Here is a 21925-nt window from a genome sequence, read left to right as displayed (position 1 = left end):
TCTGTGCCGCCAGCAGGAGCTGCAGCGAGACCCCCGGCCCCGCCAGCAGTGGCACAGCAGAAGGAATGGAAACCTTCCCACCCAACTCGACCTGAGGGATGACGGGGGATGAGGGGGAGACAGAATGGGAGACGGAGGGAAGAACTCACGTCGGCAACACCGGGAGGCGGGGGGCGGGGGGGGCCGGGGCTCTGCAAGGAAGGTCCCCAGGAAGAAGGCTGCCACCTCCTGGGCTCCCAAACCCCCGTTTGCGCTCCCTGGTGGGACGAAAGCCACTGCGCGGGGCGGTGCCCGGGGCCCAGAACGCAGGTTTAAGAAGGCGGGTGCTGGCGTCCATCTGGAAGGTCTCCAGCGGCGCGAGGGGCAGAGGCACAAAGCTGAGGTTTGACCCTCCGGCCCCAAACCATCCGAAGCCTCGCTGACCGGGAGGCGGAGGAAGGCCCCGGGGAAGCTGGAGCGACAGGCAAGCAGCAGCTCGGGGGCCCCGCGGCCTCACCTGCGGCTCTGGCGGCGCGTCTGTCCCGGCGCCACCTGCACGGCGACGTCTTTGGGCCTCACCGCCCCCACCCCTTGCTCCTCTCCTCCCAACGCGAGGAGACCCGGGCCGTGGTTCCTCGGCCCCTTCTCCCGCCGCGATGGCCCTGGAGGCCGTGTCTTCGGAGCCTGGCTCAGGACACGCCCAACAGAAGCCAGGTCCGTCACGAAACTTCAAACAGGACTTTAATTCCAAAGCGAACCCGGGCCTGGAGCCCAGGAGGAAGCGGGGCCGGGCAGGGCTGGCAGTGTGGCGGGAGAGCCCCTCGTGGGTGCCTGGCGCTTGGGTCTCCGGTGGCGCGGGCCTCTGTGTGGGCGGCGGACGGCGGGCGGGATGAGATGCGGCGGCCGAGCGCCCCTGCGGGGCCAGTGAGACCGTCCCCTAGCTGCAGGATCCTCAAAGGGACAAGATTTCAAAGTCTTCATCTTCTGAGTCGAAGAATCTTTCCAGTCGCTCTACGTCAGAAGAATCTAGAAGGAACACGACAAAACCTCACCAGGTGCCAGGCGTGGGTCAGTCTGGGGTGTGCGCCGAGGGACAAGGGCCCGTGTGAGCACACCCGCCTCACGAAGGAGCAGGTCCTGCCCAGCGCCTGACCGTCCAGGGTGGCCAGGGCGCGGAGGGAGGTCGGAGGATGCCAGGACTGCCCGGCTGAGGCGCCCTCCTCCCGGGCGGTGGGTCTGAGCGGGTGGGAGAGGGGTTCCTGCCCTGTGAGCACGGGGACGAGGGCCTGGGCGGGTGAGGGCATGTGCGGCTGGGGGCAGACACGCCCCTCACCAGAGCCCAGAGGGAAGCAACGGGGGCCAGGAGGGCAAGAGTCCCATCCCAGGAGGGGTGCCCACCCCCTGCACCAGCCAGGTCTGGTGGGGCATCTGTCCTGAGTCTGGCACTGGCACCCCGACCCCCGTGGTTCCCGTGAGGCCGCGGGCTGTGGTCCTCCCCAGGGTGGTCTCTACGCGCTCAGGGCCCCCGGCGGGTCCCCGTCCCCACGTGCCACGTGCTCGATGCACTCTGGGCGAGGCGCCCCCAAGCCCAGAGCCACCAGGCAGTGGGGACGGAGCCACCTACGCCACGTCAGCACAGGAAGCCTGGCCTGTTCCGGCTCTCAGGACCCGGGGCCACGGGAGGAGCACGGAGGGGCCGGGCGGGCTTGCAGGCGTGCTGCCCCACGCAGGTGGGAGGAGGGAGGGCGGCACCGGCAGCGTCCCTGGTCCCACTCACAAGGGGCCGCCGAGGGGCCGTGCAACGTGAAAGGCCAAAGGTGACTGGGACGGGACCTGGGGAGGCGGAGGGCAGGGCAGAAGCATCACGCAGGCAGCACCCCCAGCCTCAAGACAGGGGACGCCCCCGTCCCCACCTGAGACGGGGCCCTGGGGCGTCCGGACTCACCTAAGGACAAGTTCAGGACGTCAGGACAGGCCAGGTGGGAAGGCTGCCGCTCCACCAGCTCGAACATCGGCAGGGCGCCTCCACGGAGGGACAGCTGTCAGCGGGGCACAGCGCGTCAGGGGCAGGAACCCCGCCGCCCCTCACCACCCCGACTCGGGACCGGAAGTCCCAGGGAGCCTCCAGCAGTCCGGCCCCGCGCCCTGATCCCAGCAGGGACGCACCTGGCGTCCAAGGGCCAGGCAAGGCGCGCAAGACGCTGTGCAGCCGAGCGCCAGCGGCGCAGGGGAGGAAGGACCCCCAGACCCGCACAGGGGCGGGGCCCCACCAACCTTTCGCACTTGCTGGCACCAGTCGTTAAAGTCGTCCTCGGTCCCACAGAAAAACCCCTGAAACCAAAGCCAGCGGTAAGCGGAGAGCGGCACACACGTCCAACCCGCCGGCCCCCGTGTGCGTCCTGGACGTGGTGGCCACCGCGCACCCGGCCCCCTTCGCCTCTCCAGCCCCTCCGCCCCTCCGCGGGCTGCGTCCACGGCTCCACCCTCGCCCTCTGCCTGGACTGACCGGGCAGCGAGCCGGTCACGACGACAAGTCAGGGCAAAGCAGGGAGCTCGCTCCTCCCGCGCCCCTGGGGCTGGGCCGCAGGCCTCAGTGGCCCACAGCACGCACGGGGCACAACGGGATCAGCGGACCCCTCCCGAGGGGACACCAGGCGTGCGGACCCCGTCCCCCCTGGAGCTACCGTCCGCAGGACTCCAGGGTTGGGATGAGCTACTGGGAACGCTCAACCCGCCATGTGGAGAAAAAGAAACCGGGGAACCGCAGAGAGGCACTCGGGGCTCTGCTCAGGGCCCTGGTGCGAGGACACGCGGGTTGCGGCCGGAAGACGGAGGCCTGTTTCCCCGGAGCAGCTGTCCTCCGCGGCCCCGAGAGCTGGGATGCGCGCTCCCACCTGACCTGATGTTCACGAGCTCACGGGGGGGCTCCTGTGACAGCAGAGCCCCCACGCGCCAGCCCGCCGCCACCGACCTCAGGGCGCGACCGAGACCCATGGGCAGTGCGTCTGGGGTCGTCCCTTCTCAGGACCGAGTGCCTCGTCGTGTCCACAACTCAGTTAATCACTCCCCTAGGGGTGTTATGATTCCTAGGTGTTTTTGGCCTCCTTCAAACATATTTTGAGAACAACCAACAATTCCAGCCTTGTAATCTCTTAGAGAGAGAGAGCAAGGAGGTTCATTCTTAGGGACCACCTTGCAGATGCAGCTACTCTAAAAAGTAAAGGCGAACCGAGAAGCCCCGCGGTGGGGGGTGCAGGGCAGCGACGCGGGACACTCACTCACGCACACACGCCTGCCTGGGCCACACCTGAGGCTGCCAGCCCTTTGTGCTCTTTTGAGTTCTAAGCCACGTGATCATAATACTTATTCCAAGACGCTGAGATTACAGAAACGGGGATGCTCTCCTTCTCATCCTAAAGCAGCAGCAGGACTGGGCACAGATGCCTCGGGACACCCGGGCACAAGTGCGCGCAGCGGGCGGCAGCGGGACCAAGCGGCGGACGCACCACGGCGATGGACGGGTCGAGCTCCGCGATGCTCATCCTGCTGGGCGGGTGCTGGCAGTGGAAGCTCTCGTCCGGGATCGGGCAGTGCTCAGCGGCCTGCAGGGCTGGCTGCGTGGTGTGAGGGTCCAGGTAGATGAGTTCCTCACCTGGGCGGGCAGCAGGCAGGTCAGCGGGAGGCGGGCAGAGCTGCCTCACCACAGCCACCAGCGCCACGTGGCTGGACGGGAAAAGGGCACACGTCGCACCGGCCAGGTGGGGGCACGCTGCCTGTCAAGTGGCGGGGGGGCTGCCCGAGAGACCACGCCCCTTCCTCCGACGTCACTGCAGACCCCACTCACCCACGTAGCCGATGAAGTAGCGGGCACTGTTGGGCTTCCCTCCAATCACGCCCAGGGACTGGGGCATCATGAAGCAGTGCTGCGGGGCGGAAGACAGGCCGGGCCGCTGAGCGAGGGGCTCCCTGCTCCCCCTGCAGCGCCAGGTGTGGGCAACCGCAGACGGACGACCAGACCCACAGGGTGCGGGTTCTGGACACCGAGGCTGCAGGTCCTCAGGAAAGCCCCGGGCAGCCAGAAGGGACAAGGGGAGGCTGGGGGGGCGGACAGTGTCGGCCCAGCCTGCACGCCGGGCGGACAGGAGTGGGGAGGGGCCGGCACCCCGCGGGGACGGGGGGCAGAGATGGAGATGGGAGGCCAGCAGCAGCACGTCAGCAAGACGAGCAAGGGCCCCAGGAGGTGGCAGCAGGGAAGAGTGAGCTGGTGGGGGCACGAGGGCCAGCGGGAGGGGTGGGGGCCGGGAGCCCACAGGGCGGTCAGAGGGCTGGACCGGGCAAGACGGTGACAACTGGGGCTTTCAGTAGGAAGCGGGGTCTCAGCACCCCCCGTGGGCAAGGATGACAGGCGGGAGGGCACGGGCCAGCACAGACCCACCTTCAGTGTCTCCGCGTAGGCCGCGTTGATGTCCGTGAGCCCCAGGCGCAGCGGGATGAGCAGCACCAGGGGTCTCCATGGCGACGGCCTGCTGCTGACCTCGGCCCCAGCCGGGAACCCGTTACAGAGTCGGTCGGAATCTGCAGGAAACGCTGCGGCCCCGGCACAAGGAAGGCTGCTCCTGCACAACCTTCCTGAAAAAGGGAGACGTGCTTTTATGGGCTAAACGAAGCAGGCAGAAGTTCACCCAAGAGAAACAGGTGCAGAATGTACACTGTTAACAGGAAACGAGTATAAAAAAGTCAAGTACTAAAGTACACCTCAAACTTGGAAAATAAAGTATAACACTAACCCTGCCGCCCAGAGGGAAAAAAATAAATTTGCACATTTTCTATGCGTTTAACTTAATTTTTTTATTGTGAAATAAAGCATACACACAAAATAATGCAAGAAAACATTTACGTGCACCTTAGAAGCAATAATAAAACAAGCACCACAGAGCCACCAGCCTAGTGGACACAGCACTGACCCAGGGCCCCTCTGGTCCCCCCTAAGCAAGGAGAGCATCGAGCGATAACTTTTCTCCTTCCTTTTTCTTCTGTCTAAACACACTGGGTAATCCTTCAATAATCGGATTAACCACAGGGTTTAGTGGTAGGAGAGAGCCACTCCAGTACCCCAAGCACACCAGGCACCCCGTCCGTGGTTCCTAAACACCTTTCCCCACTAAAAGGAACCAGGGGGAAAATGGCTGATTCCAGGGATGGGGCAGGGAATGTACCAGGTGAGCCTGAGTCTAGTTAATGCCAGAAAGAGAACGCCGAACAACAAAAACGACAGGACTCTGTCAAACAGCCAGCCAAATTTGGGACAAGGAGTAAGTAATGACCATAAGGGGTAACACCTTGAATTAAAAATAGAATCCATGAAGCTGCTGACTCTAAAAATAGGTCTTCCAAACGTAAATAAGGAGAGGGAAGAGGGGAGAAAAGAGGGCTCTTCCCAAGAAGAGTGCCAACAGATAAATGTGGAAGGGATACACGCCCTAGAGAGACCACTGTTTCAGACCCGACGTGGTAAACGCTCAGTGCGCGTAACGTATCCCCTCCAGACCACCTGCGAGCCGCTAGGCACCAGGGGCGCGTCCTAAGCAGGTGACCGAGGCAGCGCTACTGACAGGGAGCAGGCCGTTTCCCGTGTCACTCTGCCGCGGACACCACCACCAGGCACGCTCTTGGTCAACATGCCCGATCCAAACCTAAACGGGCCTGTGTCACGAAGCCTCCATGAACTCCAGGAGGCCCAGGCACATACATCTCCTCAATCGGGCTGCTCCTGAGGTGTGTCCTTGAACACATCTGTGGCCTACTGAGTGACGTGCTCCTGAGTTCTCCCAGCTGCTCCAGCAAAGTAACGGAGCCAAGGAGAGGGTCGTGGGAACCTCCAATCCACAGCCAGTCTGTCAAAAGCACAGGTGACCACCTGGACTTGCCACTGGGGTCTTAAGTTGGGGGTGAGGGGGCAGTCTTGTGGGTCTGATGCCATCTCCAGGTGTGCAGACAGGGCCAGAACTGAGCTGAACTGCAGGATGCCCATTCATCTTCACTTCTTACGATCTGGTCACCAGTATTAAAGGTACGTGTTTTCTCCTGAGTTCAGTACACATCAGATTCTGATATGGAGTCTGTAAACTTGACTCTTTTTGACCCAAAAGCTAAGACAGAAGTTTGACATTTCTAGGTAATTAAGAGTTTGTCCTTTTTTCTATCTATTCTTGCAGTAATTTATATAAATGTCCCATGGACATTTTTGAAAAGGTATGCTCTGCCACCAGAATCTAGGGTTTGACACATGTTCTACTAAGCTCTCTTACTGTATTATTCAGATCCTTGTAACTTTATTTTTATATATTCGATCTGCCATACAGTCTCTCTTAATTTACTGTAAGTTTCGCTTCGCTGATTCTGAGGCTCTTTTGTGATGAGAACGTTTTCCTTGCTGACTAGATGGTCACCACTAGCGCGGCCCCTCTGGTGTCTCTGGAACAAGAGCAGAGAAGCGGGGCTGTCGTTGCTGAGCTCGGGGCTCACTGCGTCCTCGCGTGGCCTGTCCCCTACAAACGCCCTGTCAGCAAGGGGTGGGTTTCCGGCTGCACCAGGCCCCCACTTGTCGTTTTCTAGCCCCATTAGCATTGTCAACGTGTCTAGATTCTCTGCTTTTCCGCCAGGAGACCTCATGAACCCAGGTGCCCCTCAGAATTCTCAACACTCCGGCAGCGCCCGGGGCCAGTCTGAGCCGCCCTTCTTCGTGGTGCATCCGGGCACACACGGGCCTTGCAGCTGAGCCCAGCACACGGGCGTCAATTATTTGTAAGGAAGACGCAGAAGCAGGGTGGGGCACCAAGTGGCCTTCCGCTCAGCCTGGCCGGCACCGCCCTCGAGGGCCCGCGGGCCAGGCAGGGAAGCGAGCTGCCCTGGTCCCGTCCGCCACGACACCGCGCTCTGGCTCACTTACTGATGTCCTCCATCACCACCGTGTTGTCCATCGCTACGTGAACGGCCAGGGCGCTCCACGTGTCGAAGACGGCGAGCTTCCTACCAGAGAGGGCAGAACACACTGAGGAGCCTTCACAGCTCGAAGACCTGTGGCCTCTGCCGGCCGCTTCTTCTCGCCCGGGCCCCACGCTTGCCACACCCAGCCGCCACCGTGCAGGGAAGGCCCTGCGCAGGAGCCTGCCGGGGTGTCACTTCCCCATCAGGCTGGACACGGGCAGGAACCAGAACGTGAGCCCAGGTCTCGGACGCTGCCCGAGGCAGGCCCAGCCCCGCCTTATCCCCCAGGCCCCCTGAGCCAACGGCCGGCTTGAGTTCTCACAGAGAACCTGCGGGTGACAGAGAGCCCAGCAGGGAGTCCCCGTGCTGGGTGGGCCACTGTGGCCGAGGAATTACTGTTCTGAAAGAGGAGCAGACCGTGACCGAAGGCACGACAGGAGGGCCTCTGAGCTCACCTCGGGGGCTGCAGAGGGGCCCCCCAGGTGGGAGAGCACCCAGCGCACCTGGGGACACGGGTGGAGGGCGGAGGCCCCTGGTCTCCTGGTGGGAAGGCCAGAGCGGACGCCACCTGCAGGGCTCCACCGGCTACCTCCCTCCCCTCCCTCCCGGGCTCACCGAGGGCCAGGTGGGCCCCCCGTGCTGAGAGACAGGGACACACAGGAGACCAGGTCCCAGGAGAGGCTGGCGCTCCAGGGGAGCTAAGTGCCTGGGGAAAGCACAGAGCCGGGGCAGAGGGGAGGGCGCTCCTCTGACGCAAGCGCAGGGAGGCCTGGGTGGGAGCGGCCTCGGCGCGGAGGCCCAGGGAGCAACGCGGCAGGCCTTGGTGGGGGGAGCTCCAGGCGAAGGGCACAGCACCACGGGGGGAGGACAGGGCCGGCACGCTGGCCTGTGCCTGCCGCCCTCCCGGGCGCAGCGGGAAACCCGGGGACAGCTGAGAGAGGAGGAACAGATGGCCACCGTCTGTTTCTTGAGGGTGACTCTGCTGCAGTTTGGAGGGAGGCGCCAGGATGGCAGGGAGAGGAGGCGGCGGTGGGGGGGGGGCCCCGGGGGGGGGGGCAGGGAGCACTGCTCAGAGCTCGGGCACATGCGGGCGGGGCGTGCTGAAGGGAAGAGGGGTCTGGCGTGACCCCAGCTTTTGGCCTGAGCCCCCGGAAGGGCGTTGCTGCGTCCCGTAGGGGCAGTGGGCTGCGCTGGAGGAGAGGGCGGGGCCAGCTCTGGGTCTGGGCTATTAGGTCAACGTGCCCCTTGGGCATCCGAGGGGCACTGCCGAATGAGCGTCTGGATGTGAGTCTGGAGTTGGGACAAATCAGGAGCTGCGCGTGCGCAAACAGGAGCTGAAAAGCCGCAACCAAAGGTGCGAGACAAGCCCGCAGGGCTCAGCAGTGCAGGCGCCCAGATGGACAGAGGAGGACGGCTGAGCAGCCCAAGTTTCCAAGGAGTGCGGCAAGCACCCACACCAGGGGCTGCCTGCAGACGGCTGAGTACGTCGGGGCTGAAACTCAGCCCTGGGACGTGATGACGGAACTGACTGTGACCTCGACTGGGCTGCTTCAGGGCAGCGGGGCTGGGCCAGGACGCCAAAGGGCAGTGGGGGCTGGAAATCCCAGGGGCTGGGCAAGGAGACACAGAGACAGTGGGCTTGGGGGTCAGCTGGAAGCTGCACAGGAAGTGGAGCCAGGGTCCTGGACCCCAGGAACGGACCCCAGCAGCAGGCGAGCAGGACGAGCAGGCTGGGCCCCGGGGACTCCTGCGGGGCGGGAGCGGGCAGCAGGGGCGCGAGGCGGCTGCCCGGGGAGCCACGGCCCAGGACAGCGGTCTCAAGGGAGGGGGATGGGCGGGAACAGAGGCGGAGGCCCACGGCGGCCACGGGCTGCCCGCCTGAATGCTGTCGCCCCACGACCACGACCACTTCCCAGGCCACCAGACACCACGGCACAGGAGGGCACGCGGCACACAAGGAGCAAAGGCCCGATCCAGTGGCTGCATCCGGATGAAGGCATTCAGCCTCACTAGGAAGGGAAGTTCCAGTTTACAAGACCACCGGCACGGTCACCTCTGAGGACCCTCCTGAGGGTCCTGAAACGAGGACGAGACCCCTATTTCCTTCAGCAGCACAGACTCAGGCGAGGCTGGGCGCCCAGGTATCCGTGCTGACCCGGAGGGAGGGGGGGCGCGCTCAGCACGTACTTGAGGACCTGGGCGACGGTGTTGGGCCCGTACCACTGGCCGATGGACTTGCCCTCGCCGACTCCCATTTGTGCTGCGGGAGACAGAGCCAGTCAGCGGCACGCGCGCCCCGCCAACCCCACACCCCTCCCCGCGCCTCGCAGAGGCCCGTCCCAGCACGTGCGGCGTGAGCAGCGCGTCACAGGAAGCCTGCCTTGGGCATGAGCTCCTGACGGGCACAGGACGCTTCCTCCCCAAGGGAGAGGCTCCTCCTCAAGGTGCTCCCTCCCCACAGACCTCCACCGAGCAGCAGCCCTGGGGACACGGCTCAGGTGAGCGAGTTCAGGGCTCTACCCGCACCTCCGTCTACAGGTGGAAACACGACGCTCAGAAGCTGGATTAAGACAGAAGAGCGCCCGGACTCCCGGCCGGAGCCCGAGAGGACTGGCCTCCAAGGCCACCAAGTTGGTGTCCAGAGACGGGGCGCAGAGCAGCACTTCACCATGGGCCCGGGGCCGTCCCCACCCCACTGGCCTGCGCCTCACGGCACGGCAGAGCTCTTGGGGACCCAACACCGCAGCACCCCAAGGCACGGGGCCGGCGCGCCGCGACCCCCCACCTATCTGGTGGATGGAGTAGCAGCTGTCTTTCCTGTCCAGGAACGCGCGCAGAACACTGAAGTAGCTGTCCGGCTGCCTCGCCCGCCGCGTCCACCTCCAGTCTACGGGAGACACGTGCACAAGTTCAGTTTCACCAAAATACAGGCAAGAAGCCTTCAGTTTTCTAAGGCGCTCGTGGTATCCAAACCTCTTGTGAACCTTTCTAAATTTAAGAACCGAGTTCTCCGGGATTTCAAATACACAGATGCCAACACATCAAGACAAATCCATACAGCAAGGAGAGAATGGTTCAGTAGTTTAAAAATAATTTCTACAAGACAAACGTTTATCAGCATTTCTTTAAAGCCACTTTCTTCAATCAACGAGAACCACTGGGTCATCGCTGAAGAAAACCCCAAATCCTAAAGCGTCTCGTGGTGATCCACTTCCGCTGACCTCACCCCACCATCCTCCTCGCTTCCTGAGGACGTGGCCGCCCCAGCGCTGACTCACCTCGGCCCAGGTGCCGGCACACCAGGGCTTGGGCAAAGATCATCTGTCCACACCGCAGCATACAGCCCCAGCCCGTATCCGAGGTGGGGCCGGTGCCCCCTGCCATGGACAGAGAGAGAGAGGCACTCACCGTCAGACCGAGGCCAAGAGCCCACGCACGGGTCACCTCCGTGTCAGGCGACACACGCCATTTGAACCTGCTCACGCCAAGGCTGCGTTTGCTGGGAAGTGAAATGTCCTAACAACCCCCTCAAAATGGGCCAAGACGTGAACAAGTCACAGAGAGAAAAGAAACATGGAAAAATGCTCAGCCTCATGAGAAATGGAGAACACGCCGTCCGTCGGCCAGGGCACAGGGAGACGCTGACGCCGGGCACCGCGGTACCAGGTGTGCGCGAGACAGGCCCGAAGATGACAGGAAACAGGGCTGAGACCACGCAGGCCGCCGTGGGGGGGCTGCATCCTTTGCCCGCCCCTCCAGCAGCCCCTCCCGCACACAGGCGCAGGGGACAAGGCCCGCCTCCCGGGGCAGCAGCAGGACCGGGGTAGGCAGAGCCGGGTGCGCAGAAACAGCCCCCGCCCACGTGGACTCCACCCCGCCCACCCACCCACACCCCACACGGTGGGCTCCACGCGGCCAAGGCCGACACAGGCCACACGGCCGGGAGAGCCACTGCGCTCCCCCCGATGGCTTTTCCAAACACAGGGCTGCCCTCCAGCCCGTCCTGCCCCTGTGGGTTCAGAGCCCTGTGGGTTCAGAGCCCCTGTGGGTTCAGAGCCCTGTGGGTTCAGAGCCCTGTGGGTTCAGGACGCTGTGGGTCAGGGGTCCGTCCTCCTGACAGCACAGTGAGCGCGCCTCACAGGCCAGGCGACCCCGCCCCTGCGTCCAGGGCCAAGGAGGGGTGAAAGGACAACTTGCTGGATGAACCAACATTCCCCGAGCATGTCTGACAAGCCCTGTCGCTAGACACTAACCCTGGTGACAGTGGCCACATCCCCTACCTTCCAGCGTTCCCGGACATCGAGCTCTGGGGGACGGATGGAAGCACATCTAGGAGTGGGACCAACCGAGACAGGCCACCAAGGCAGGGCCGTCTCCTGGTCCTGAACCTCCGGCCTGGGGTTCTCCAACTGGCAGAGGCCAGGCGCGGAGCCGGGCCCCATCTGTCTACCTCCAGGGGTACCGCGAGGAGAATCACTTCAATGGAACATGCTTTCGTATTATGTGAAACACGTCACATCCACCTTCAGCTCCCACCACAACTAGGTGTGGGAGATACTAGAAAAGGCAGCAGGTACGGAGCAAGGGCGTCCCAACATCCTGGCCCAACAGCAAGAAGCACGCTGTACAGCTACGACCCAGGCAACGCCAGATGCACAGGCATACGAGCCCCCCCGGCAGCAGGCTGCAGCGCCACGTGACATGCCACACCGCCTCCCACCCGGTTCTGCTCTACGTTTCAAATGCCAGTCGTGACCCATTATCCAGATTTTAGGCCCCAGTAATAGAGTGTGGCCTACAGTCAGAAACATCACTGCCTCAGCAGAATCAGGAGCCCTGGGTCTGGAATCCAGCTCTGCCACCACCAGGCGCAAGACCTCAGCCGGTTTATTTAACTAGGGTTGCCTCAGGATGACACCAAGTGACAAGTACTTGACACACTGAAGTCAAAGCTAGAAACCTAAGTTTTCCGCTTGAACCACACGCACTTCATCCCACGTTGTAGCAGACAGTACTCACCGATGGCCGGGAAGTTCTTCCTGTATGTAAACCAAAGTCTCGACGCCACGTCGGCCAAGATCTCGTCCTTCTCTAGAGAGCGTTCGAGAGAAGAAACATGCACACACAGCCGTAAGTTTCTAGGGCACATGGTACAGAGAGATAGCAGATAACTAGCATCACCGAACAGTTCTTTCTGCAGACTGAGCACGCAGAGCACAGCAGGCTCCGGCAGGGCTGGTACCTGTGAAGATGCTGTACTTTCTACCCAGGATCCAAAGAGGCTCCGAGGTTTCGGGGAAATCTTCAAACTCAGCAAATCGGAGAGTGTCGTAGGTCAGAGTAGCTATGGAAACCAAAGACACACTCTGATGACAGTTCTATGATTTCATAAAACAGTATCAGAGATCATTTATAGCATCTCTGTACACAGAGCCCACGTGGAATTGTGCAGCTCAGTGCACCAGCCACACCACTACACTGAGAAATCAAACACTCACGACCCGGCAGTGGCCCTGCACCCACTTCTTGAGCCTCTCAAATTCAAGACAGAGTCATTGTCTGGCAGACCCAAGGGTGAGAGACCAGCTGGGGGCCAGGCCCAGGGCACAGAAAGGAGGGGAAAAAAAGGCACCTGGTTTAAGCCCTTAGCTGTTTTAGATTTAACTCTAAAAAGATAAAAACACAAGAGCCCAAACCTTTATCTCTGTACAGGAGGGCGGCCCCAGATGGCACAGAAGGTCGAGCAAGCTCTCCTGGCCGCCCCAGGGCTCCGAGGCCATCCCGACTTCTGGGTTAGGAGTCGTAACGCAGTGAGCGGCAGAGGGGCAGAGCGCTACTCCTGGGAGGGACACTGACCTCCCAAAACCAGTGCAAAGCCCTCCAGGGCCCCGGGCGCCGCGAGGCCTGGAACCTGGGGGGCGCACCCCGACTTCCTAAGGAGGCGCCGTGCGCGCGGCCGCGGCCACCTGCTGTGCTCCAAGCCCTGAGCGCCCCCTCCGTGAGCACCCCCTTCTGTGGGGCTTCCTCAAGGAAGCTCGAGAGGCCGCGTCCCTCCCGCCCCGGAGCTCCGGCGGAGGACACCCTCCCTCTGCACACGGCCCCGGAGGCGACACAGCTCAGCCACTGCCCGCGAGGTGAGGGGCACACGGTGTGTCCCGGGTACCCCATCTCCCCAGCTGCTGCCTCGCCAGCTCCAAAGTGCTCTCTTACCCTTCACCTGCAACTCCACTCAACTCTTTGGAAAATCAAAGATATTAAATGCGTTTCCCCCACACCTGAGTTTTTCAACAGCCCTACCTTTTGGTAAAAATGACATATGCTATTTATAAAAAAAAAAAAAAAACAAACCCTGAAGACTACAAAATGTAAAAAATCACCCTCAGCTTTGTGCCCAGCACTGACTCTCCTTCCAGAAGCCTGTATGTGTAGATCCATAAATGAAGCCACGCCACACCTGCGGTTTCTTCTTCATCCTTTTCCACACGGTGGTCACAGCGCCCCACCCAGACGTCTCAGGGCCTCACAGTGTCCTGCTGCACGCACATCCCTGCCAGCCCACACCCCACAACCTCCCAGCTCCGGCCTTCACGGGCTGCAGTTCCCGAGCAGGCACTTAGCCCCTCGGTGTGGAAAGCCCCTCACCCATAAAACGGAACACGTCACAGGATGCCCTTGCAGCGCAGCGCTGAAGTGTCCCTGAAACCCTTCCCATGAGGGGCTCACGAGGAGGCTGGCAGACAAAAGGCTCCAAGGTCAGCTGGTGTCACTAACATCAAGGACGAAGACAAGCAATTTTACTACACCCAAAAGGATTAACTGGATGCACAGCAAATTCACAGTCACAGGGTTGGGAAAGCAGCGCTCACTAAATGAACAAATCCGCATCAACAGAAGGCCCTGTGTTCACCGCTTCAAAAATGCTCAAACTGGGACTTCCCTGGTGGTCCAGTGGTTAAGAATATGCCTTCCAATACAGGGGACGCGGGTTCGATCCCTGGTCGGGGTACTAAGATGTCATATGCTGCGGGGCAACTAAGCCTGTGCACCGCAACTACTGAGCCCGTGCGCCGCAACGAAAGATTCCCCGTACCGCAACTAAGACCCAACGCAACCAAAACTAATTAATTAATTAATTATTTTTAAAAAGGGATCTTCCCCCTTGCAAAAAAAAAAAAATAGAATTCTCAAACGTTGGGAACCCAGACCCAGCTCTGCCTTTTTTCTTTTCACCGGAACTCCTACAGGGTCAGAGGAGTCGCGTGCTTCCAGAGCGAGCTCTGCCGCCCAGAGGGCGGGTGCAAGGCAGGGGCCCTGCTCTGATGCGTCTGCTTCTCCACGCTTCCCCAGACGCTGTCGGCCAGGCCGCTCTGGGATCAGGAGTAAACAATTTAATGTCCAAGTTTCTCTCTCCCCTTTTTTACATAAGATTACTTGTTTCTGCAGGTGATTATAAAAACCGAGCTGAGATGAATTAAAGTTCTACCTTTTCAAGGAGCTGAAAACATCACGTGTCTCTGCTGCCCCTCGAAAGCCACCCCACATCTTCAGAAAGCACGGCCTTCTCTGACCTCGAGGCTTAAATGATATGTACACTCAAAACCCACAAAGGTTACTCCAAGGAAAAAGCACGCAAGCAAGACCTGATTTCAACGGACAGCACTGTGGGACGGCAACTCTCCCCCTGCTGGACCGAGACCCCACCGAGACTGCAGCCTTGAACTGAAGGCAGACATGCCTTCTAAACGCTGGAGGCTCTGGGCGACAGAGGGACGCGGCACGCATCAAAGGACCGTTGAGACACTCCTGAGAAACCTAGCTTCCCACAGTGAGGAAACTACCACCACGAGGGAGACAAGCAGATAAGGAAGAGAAGGAAACAAGGCTCGTTCTGAAAGCCAGGTGACGACGGCCGGCCGCCCTGCAGTGGAGGGGTTTTTTCATACCCAAAGACACCACATGCAAAGCAGGCACATTTCTCAGGGTAAAACAAGCCAACTTTATAGGCAACAAAGCCAACTTCCAAGGGAAGGTAGCAACAGGTATCCTACCCATTAAGTTAGAACACATCACGGAGCTTCCTGTTGTAACTAACAAAATAACGGGCGGTGCAGCCTCAGCCTCAGCGTCTTCACTGCGTGAGGCACCTGAAGGGAAAAAATGGGCAGGTGGCAGCCGCAGGGCCCGGCAGCTCAGGTGCAGCCGGGAGGTGACAGTGCAGGTGGTCCCCGAGTCCCCTGGGCCCACACCTCCCTGCACCTCCTGACGGCAGGACCACCCGAGTCCTGCCCCCTGTTGGGTGCGGGTCACACCTGCCTCTTGAACCTGCCGCAGACACCCCGCAGGCCCCGCTCCCGCTCTCCGTGCCACACAGGGCACCGGGCGGAGCGTCCGAACAGCGCACCCTGAACTTGACCGCGTGTGGGGCCAGAAGTCCGACGCTCCCTCCTTGGGAACCCTCCGCGCCCGTTTCCTCGCTGGCAAAGCAGGAGTGGTGCTGCTTTCCTCGAGGCTCACGGGAGGAAGAAACACGTCCACACACGCGAGGAGCTCCGATCCTCACTGGGTGGCGACGGGCAGCGCACGCGGGGCATCACTGAAGCGGGTAGGAGACCTCGTCTCCACAGCCCGCGACCACAGGGAGGTGCAGCACCCGGGACGACATCCACCGCCTGAGTGACTTTACCAGACCTGGACCCGGTAACGGAGCCCGCTCGCAAGGGCAGGGCCGCCGGCCACTTCCCGGGCTGCTTCACTGTCCTCAGGCTTCCACCCCGGAAACCAGCACAGAGTCCACGGACCTGCGGCGGCTTCAACCAGAAGAGCAGCAAGCGGAGGGCCTCATTCCTGGGCCGCTGTCAGAAAGTCCCCACGGGCCTGCGCAGAGGACGGGACCAACCCTCCCTCCCGACACCCAGCCGCGAGGCCACGGGCCGGGGCACCTGGACCGGACCCCCAGCTCCCTGACCTTCGGCTCAGCCTCTGTAACGGAGAAAGGAAAGACTTTTCTGAATTCCATTCACCTCCAGTGTTCAACTTTCTAATTTGTATTAAGATTTGATTTTGGAGACAGAGAACCCACACGCTAGCTGTATGACACCTGACTCAAATCTCTAAGCCTCAGTTTCCTCACCCACGAAATGGGGAGAAGCTGCCAGCTCTGCCCAGTGGGGTGAGAACACAGGATGGGCTCCAGCACCGTGGGCAACCCCCAACCATGGCTCTGAGCACCTCCTGTGCCTCTTCCTCGTGTGATCTCAGACCTCATTACTTACAAGATGAAATTAAATTCCCCCTTCCCTGAACCAAACAACACTTTTGTTTTATCACCGGTATTAATTTAGGCACAAATATGTATTCATATTTGTGCAGAACAGAAAACATTACAGAACACCAGTCCACAAAAGACTCCAACAGAAAAACTGATACTTTTCCATTTTAAAACTAAAGTTCACACTCACTAAGCTTCACAGAGACCAACCAACACGAGGAGCCCCCCCTCGAAGGTTCCTTCATCGACTCTGTTCTCAGACTGACCAGCTCCACTGGGGACTGAGGCCAGCAGCCTCCGCACTCGGCCCAGAGGGCTCCCTCGTCTCACACCCCAGCCCTGTGATAACCTCAGCACCTTCACATCCCACATCATTTCATTTGAAGTTCACACACCTCCTGAGTTAAAAGGAGCCCAACTTCCCAAAGAATGCCAGTCTCCAGATGCCCAGGTAATGATTTTAATTTTTTTTAATCTTTTTTTAAACTTAATTATTTTTTGTTATTAATTAATTAATTTTGGGCTGCGCTGGGTCTTTGTCGCTGTGCACGGGCTTTCTCTAGTTGCGGCGAGCTGGGGCTACTTTTCGTTGCAGTACGCGGGCTTCTCATTGCGGTGGCTTCTCTTGTTGCAGAGGACGGGCTCTAGGCGCGCAGGCTCAGTAGTTGTGGCGCACGGGCTTAGTTGCCCCGCGGCATGTGGGATCTTCCCGGACCAGGGCTTGAACCCGTGTCCCCGGCACTGACAGGCGGATTCTTAACCACTGCGCCACCAGGGAAGTCCCATGATTTTAATTTGAAATAAGATGACACACAGAAGAAGCAAGACAGGCACCATCCACCTTGAGAAAGAAGCCTTTCAGTAACACTTTTCCCACCTGGTCACCTGGGTCCCAGACGCCTGATTTTCCACCTCTTCCTCCCTAGGGTGTCCCTGATCACACCCAGAAGAGGAAGTGGAAAGCCTTTTAACAGAATGGCAATTCCATTTTTAAAATGTTTCAATTTAATGTTATTAATGTGGTAGAAAATAGCAAACTGTGCTCAATAAATGTAACCAGAAGACTTAGTCCCAATTACATAACTCAACCAGGGAGAACCACAAAAATTATGCACCGTTACTTTTCGTTTAGAGCTCTGTGTAATGTACCACATTTCAAAGACATTTCCCCAAAATGCTTATGTTTCTGAGAGATTATACTCCGTAAATACATATATTATATATGCTTTATGAATAAAATTAAAAGAAGGGATCTTCCTTTCCTTCAGAAAATGTTTATGTTTAAGATAACAGGTTTGGGGGGCTTCCCTGGTGGCGCAGTGGTTGAGAATCTGCCTGCCAATGCAGGGGACACGGGTTCGAGCCCTGGTCTGGGAAGATCCCACATGCCGCGGAGCAACTGGGCCTGTGAGCCACAACTACTGAGCCTGAGCGTCTGGAGCCTCTGCTCCGCAACAAGAGAGGCCGCGATAGTGAGAGGCCCGCGCACCGCGATGAAGAGTGGCCCCCACTCGCCGCAACTGGAGAAAGCCCTCACACAGAAACGAAGACCCAACACAGCCAAAACTAAATAATAAATAAAAAATTTAAAATAAATACCAAAAACATAAAATCTGGAAAAAAGTTGAACACCTATTAAAAAAAAAAAAAAGATAACAGGTTTGCAAATAATTAGTTTTTTCAAATCCCAAATAGTTTATATGAAAACGCTGGTGGTTCAGTTCTGAATGAAAAAAGGAAGGAAGGGAGGAAGGAGGATGGAAGGGAAGAGAAGCTGGAACTTCAGCGGCATAAGAATACTGCACACGCCGCTTCAGTGACCGCGCTGGACAGAGCGTCCACAGTGAGCCCCGCTGCCCTGCAGTGAGCTGCCCTCATCAGCCACACTTTACACCAACACACTGGACTTCCGTTATACACAGACTCTGCAGCCCAGGAACATCTACAGGACAGGGATGTGTGCGTTAACACCAATTCAAGTTCTGCTTCTTCGATCGCCAGCCACACACCCAGACACAACGCAAGGCACCGGAGATGAAGCACAAGACACCGGCTCTGTCCTCAAGGAACGGACAGCATGTGGATTTAAGTGCCAACTGGAGCGTTTCGTTTTGGCTGCGTTGGGTCTTCGTTGCTGCACACGGGCTTTCCTATAGTTGCAGCGAGCGGGGGCCGCTCATCATCGCGGTGCGAGGGCTTCTCATTGCGGTCGCTTCTCTTGTTGCGGAGCACGGGCTCTAGGCGTGCGGGCTTCAGTAGTTGTGGTTCGTGGGCTCTAGAGCGCAGGCTCAGTAGTTGTGGCGCATGGGCTTAGTTGCTCCGCAGCATGTGGGATCCTCCCAGACCAGGGCTCGAACCCGTGTCCCCTGCATTGGCAGGCGGATTCCCAGCCACTGCACCACCAGGGAAGCCCCTGGAGCGTGTTTGAACGGACAGTGCTTGAGGCCTGCCTGCCGCCTTCAGACCTCTACGCAGCAGCCCCAGGGCCCCATCCCCAGCTCTGTCTCTCTCCTCCCACACTCAGACCCTCAGTGACCTCGTCCAGAGTGGCCCCCGCACACTTCTACCTCCAGCCCACCCTCCTCCCTCAGCTCCAGGCCTGCAGACCCAAGGCTCTCTGGATGTCACAACATGGACATCTAGCAGGTACCTCATGGTCACCATGTACAAGACCAAACCGCTAACAGCTCCCCACCAAGCGGGATCTCCCCAAGTCTCCCCAAATGAGTTTCTCAGCTCAAGCCATAAACCTCACACCACCTCCAACTCCTCCCTCTCCACCCCGCCCTCACCACGTCCCACTGGTACAGCCCCACTGTCTCAACCTGCAGAGGCAGCCAGAGGTCAACGCCCTCTCCCCACGCTGACCGAGGCCTCCAAGGGCTCGCGCGCGGCGTACTGCAACAGCCTCGTAACTGGTCTCCTGGCCTCGCCGTCGCCCGTCTGCAGGAGAGCAGCCCGAGCAAGTCGCGTTACTCCTCCTCTCAAAAGTCTCCGAAGCACCCCCAGCCAGCTCAGATGCCAGCACCACGAGCCAACAAGGCCTCGCCTGGGCCGCCTCACTGCTCCACCTTCAGCTCTCTCACCCCCCCCCCCCCCCACTGTACCCTGGCCTCACTGGCCACTGGCTGCTCCCGGAGCAGGACACCTGCCCTCCGCCTGCACTGCTTCTGAGTCCTGGTCAAAAGTTACCTCTGTGGTGAGACCTTTCCGGGCCATCCTGGCGACTGCAAACCCCTCCTGCTTGACCCATGTCACCCTCCCACGAGCCACACCGTGGGTGTCATGTCTAGCATGTCAGCCAGCACACGGTTTTTATCTATTTCGTTCACTTCTCTAGCCCCAGGGTCTAGAACAATGCCAGACACAAACCCACACTCAGTAATAAGTATAGTTATTGAATGGATGACTATAAAGACAACCAGGAACTGCATAACATCTGGCAAGGAAGGCAGAACCTGTAAGGACTCCAGGGGTCAGGGGAGGCTGGACCATTAATCATCCTAAAAGGTGGTACAGCACCACGTCAGAAAGAACACTCTCCACAACACCCTACAAATATCATATACGTTTTTACTAGCATCAAGAGAGACCTTCAAACGCAAACACTTTTTCTGCTTTGAAGCAGTGATCAGTGTCCCATGAGGGTATCACCATGCGGCTACTCAACTTTAACATGATGGTTTTCACGTTTAACGTAAAACGACCATCACAAAACTGTGCCTTCCATCCTAACCGAGTCTCCCAAGTGAATGCTCTTAGGCACCCAAGCAGTCATAACCTAAAAGAAAGTAGCCAACTAAATAATTCTATTCCTTCCCCAACCCCGGGCCTAGTACTTTTCCTGTTTTGAACAACTTCACAATACATCTGGTTAACATCATCTTTCCAGAGTCATGGCTACCATTCTGTCCTACTACCTAACACACTTCAGTGACAAGATGCCACAAGTCACTGAAATATTGGCCATACAGGTCTATATTACAGTTTCCAAACTGAGAGTTCACTAAGTTTACATTGCAGCTGCCAGGAAAAAAAAAAATGAAGCAAAAACAATGCCATCCAGAATGGTAGGTGGAATTAAACCAGAAGAAAGTTTTTACAGATGGGGGGATACTTGAACACAAATCACTCCCTACAGGTTATAGAAGAACTAAAACTGCTGTGGGATGAAAAAGAGGGCTTTTCAAGGTGTAAGAATGCTTTCAAGGATACTGGACAAAATCCAAAATAGCGTGCCAGCAAAAATTAAACAATTCTCCCCCCTGGAGCAGAAACATGATGAAACAGAGCAAAACAGCACATCCACAGATATACACATACGTACGTATACGCACACACCCTCCCACCCCAGACCCCGCACACTTTGTGTTAGAGAGTTAAGACATGATAAGATGGATTCAGTCTGTCTTTTCAGTCACGGAAAACGCTTAGGTCATCTACTGATCACTGAATTTGAAAAAAAAAAAAAATGCGTATGTTTTGAGTGGTGGAGCATGTTGCTCGCCTCCAGCCCACCCCCGTAACTTTATAAGAGTTAAAGTCTCCCCTTCGTAACTCCTAACGAAGGGACAAAAGCTTCCCCACCGCAGTGTCATGGACCGGCTCCGCCCGGCCCCCAGCACCGCTTGGCGTCCCGACCCGCCGTCCCGGACGTCGCGCTGCCTCGATCGTCCGAGCCGGCCGCGGACCCGGGGGACCGGCGACCGGGGCGCTGAGGGCGGCCCAGAAAAGCGCGAGACACGCAAACTGGGCTGTCAGACCCGCGCCGGCCTCCCGCGGACGCCGCCCGCGCCCCGCTCCGCCCCAGGGCCCCGCTCCGCCCCGCGCCCAGGCCGCGCAGGCGAAGCCCCGGCCCAGGCCCCGGCGCCAAGCGGCCCGGTGAGCGCCGCCCCGGTCCCCCCCACGCCCCGCCGGCCCTCACCTGCGTCCATCTTCCCTCCAGAGCCGCCGACTGAGCGCGGCGTCGCTCCGACGGTTCCGCAGAGCGACGCGACGGGCCGCCGCCGTGGCCAATCCGGACCGAACGGGCGCGGGCGCGGGCGGGGCCGGAAGTACGCGGCGGAAGTGCGCCGCCGCCATCTTGGCGTACGGCGGACCCAGCGCGGAGGCCTGGGCCCGCGCGCTCGGCTCCACGGCGGCCTGCGTCGTGCTTCCGGGGATCCCACCAGCGAGCCGCCGGGGCAGCTAAAGCAGGCGCGAGTGGGCAGCAGGGCACCGGGGCGGGAGCGTGAGCCCGTCGTGCCCTCAGGCCCGCCGGCGCGGCCATCTTGCCGTACGGATGCCCCCCCGCGCGCCATGTCTCCACAGGGCGCTGCCGGTCCGGGGCGCCCCCGCCCACCCCAGACGCCGCGAGCCGTGGGCTGCGCCCCGCCAGGTGCCGGGTATCCAGGGCGCGCCGAGGGCCGGGCCTGGCGGCCGGGCGGCGGGCGGCCGGGCGCCGCCATCTTGCCGTACGGCGGGAGCCGCGGGGCTGGCTCCCACGTCCCGCAGCCGTGTCGCCGCGCGCCCTCCCCTCGGGGCGGTCCCGCCCGGGGCTCGGCGCGGCGAGAGGAGGGCCGGAGCCTGGCGGCGGTGCGGCGGCCCGAGGCCCGAGATGGTGATCTGCTGCGCGGCCGCGAACTGCTCCAACCGGCAGGGCAAGGGGGAAAAGCGCGCCGTCTCCTTCCACAGGTAACCGGGCCCCGCCCG

At 59.8% G+C, this 21925-nt stretch overlaps 1 protein-coding gene across 1 annotated transcript; it reads right to left on the bottom strand.

Moving 5' to 3' along the window:
• Positions 1 to 698: 698 nt before the first annotated feature.
• ATG4B (autophagy related 4B cysteine peptidase) lies at positions 699 to 21917 on the bottom strand. The gene is made up of 13 exons (XM_057550985.1): positions 21159 to 21917; positions 12209 to 12310; positions 11986 to 12057; positions 10245 to 10343; positions 9752 to 9853; positions 9154 to 9226; positions 6929 to 7008; positions 4415 to 4608; positions 3824 to 3902; positions 3486 to 3631; positions 2254 to 2310; positions 1925 to 2018; positions 699 to 1005 (listed from the first exon to the last, which is right to left on the bottom strand). The coding sequence occupies exons 1-13, from the start codon at positions 21679 to 21681 to the stop codon at positions 932 to 934; spliced, it is 1695 nt and encodes a 564-aa protein (XP_057406968.1). The 5' UTR covers positions 21682 to 21917; the 3' UTR covers positions 699 to 931.
• Positions 21918 to 21925: the final 8 nt, after the last annotated feature.

Source organism: Balaenoptera acutorostrata, chromosome 8 (genome assembly GCF_949987535.1).
Source record: "Balaenoptera acutorostrata chromosome 8, mBalAcu1.1, whole genome shotgun sequence".
In the NCBI taxonomy this organism is placed as follows: domain Eukaryota; kingdom Metazoa; phylum Chordata; class Mammalia; order Artiodactyla; family Balaenopteridae; genus Balaenoptera; species Balaenoptera acutorostrata.
Note: the sequence above shows the minus strand (reverse complement) of the source record. Positions and strands in the feature narration are given on the sequence as shown.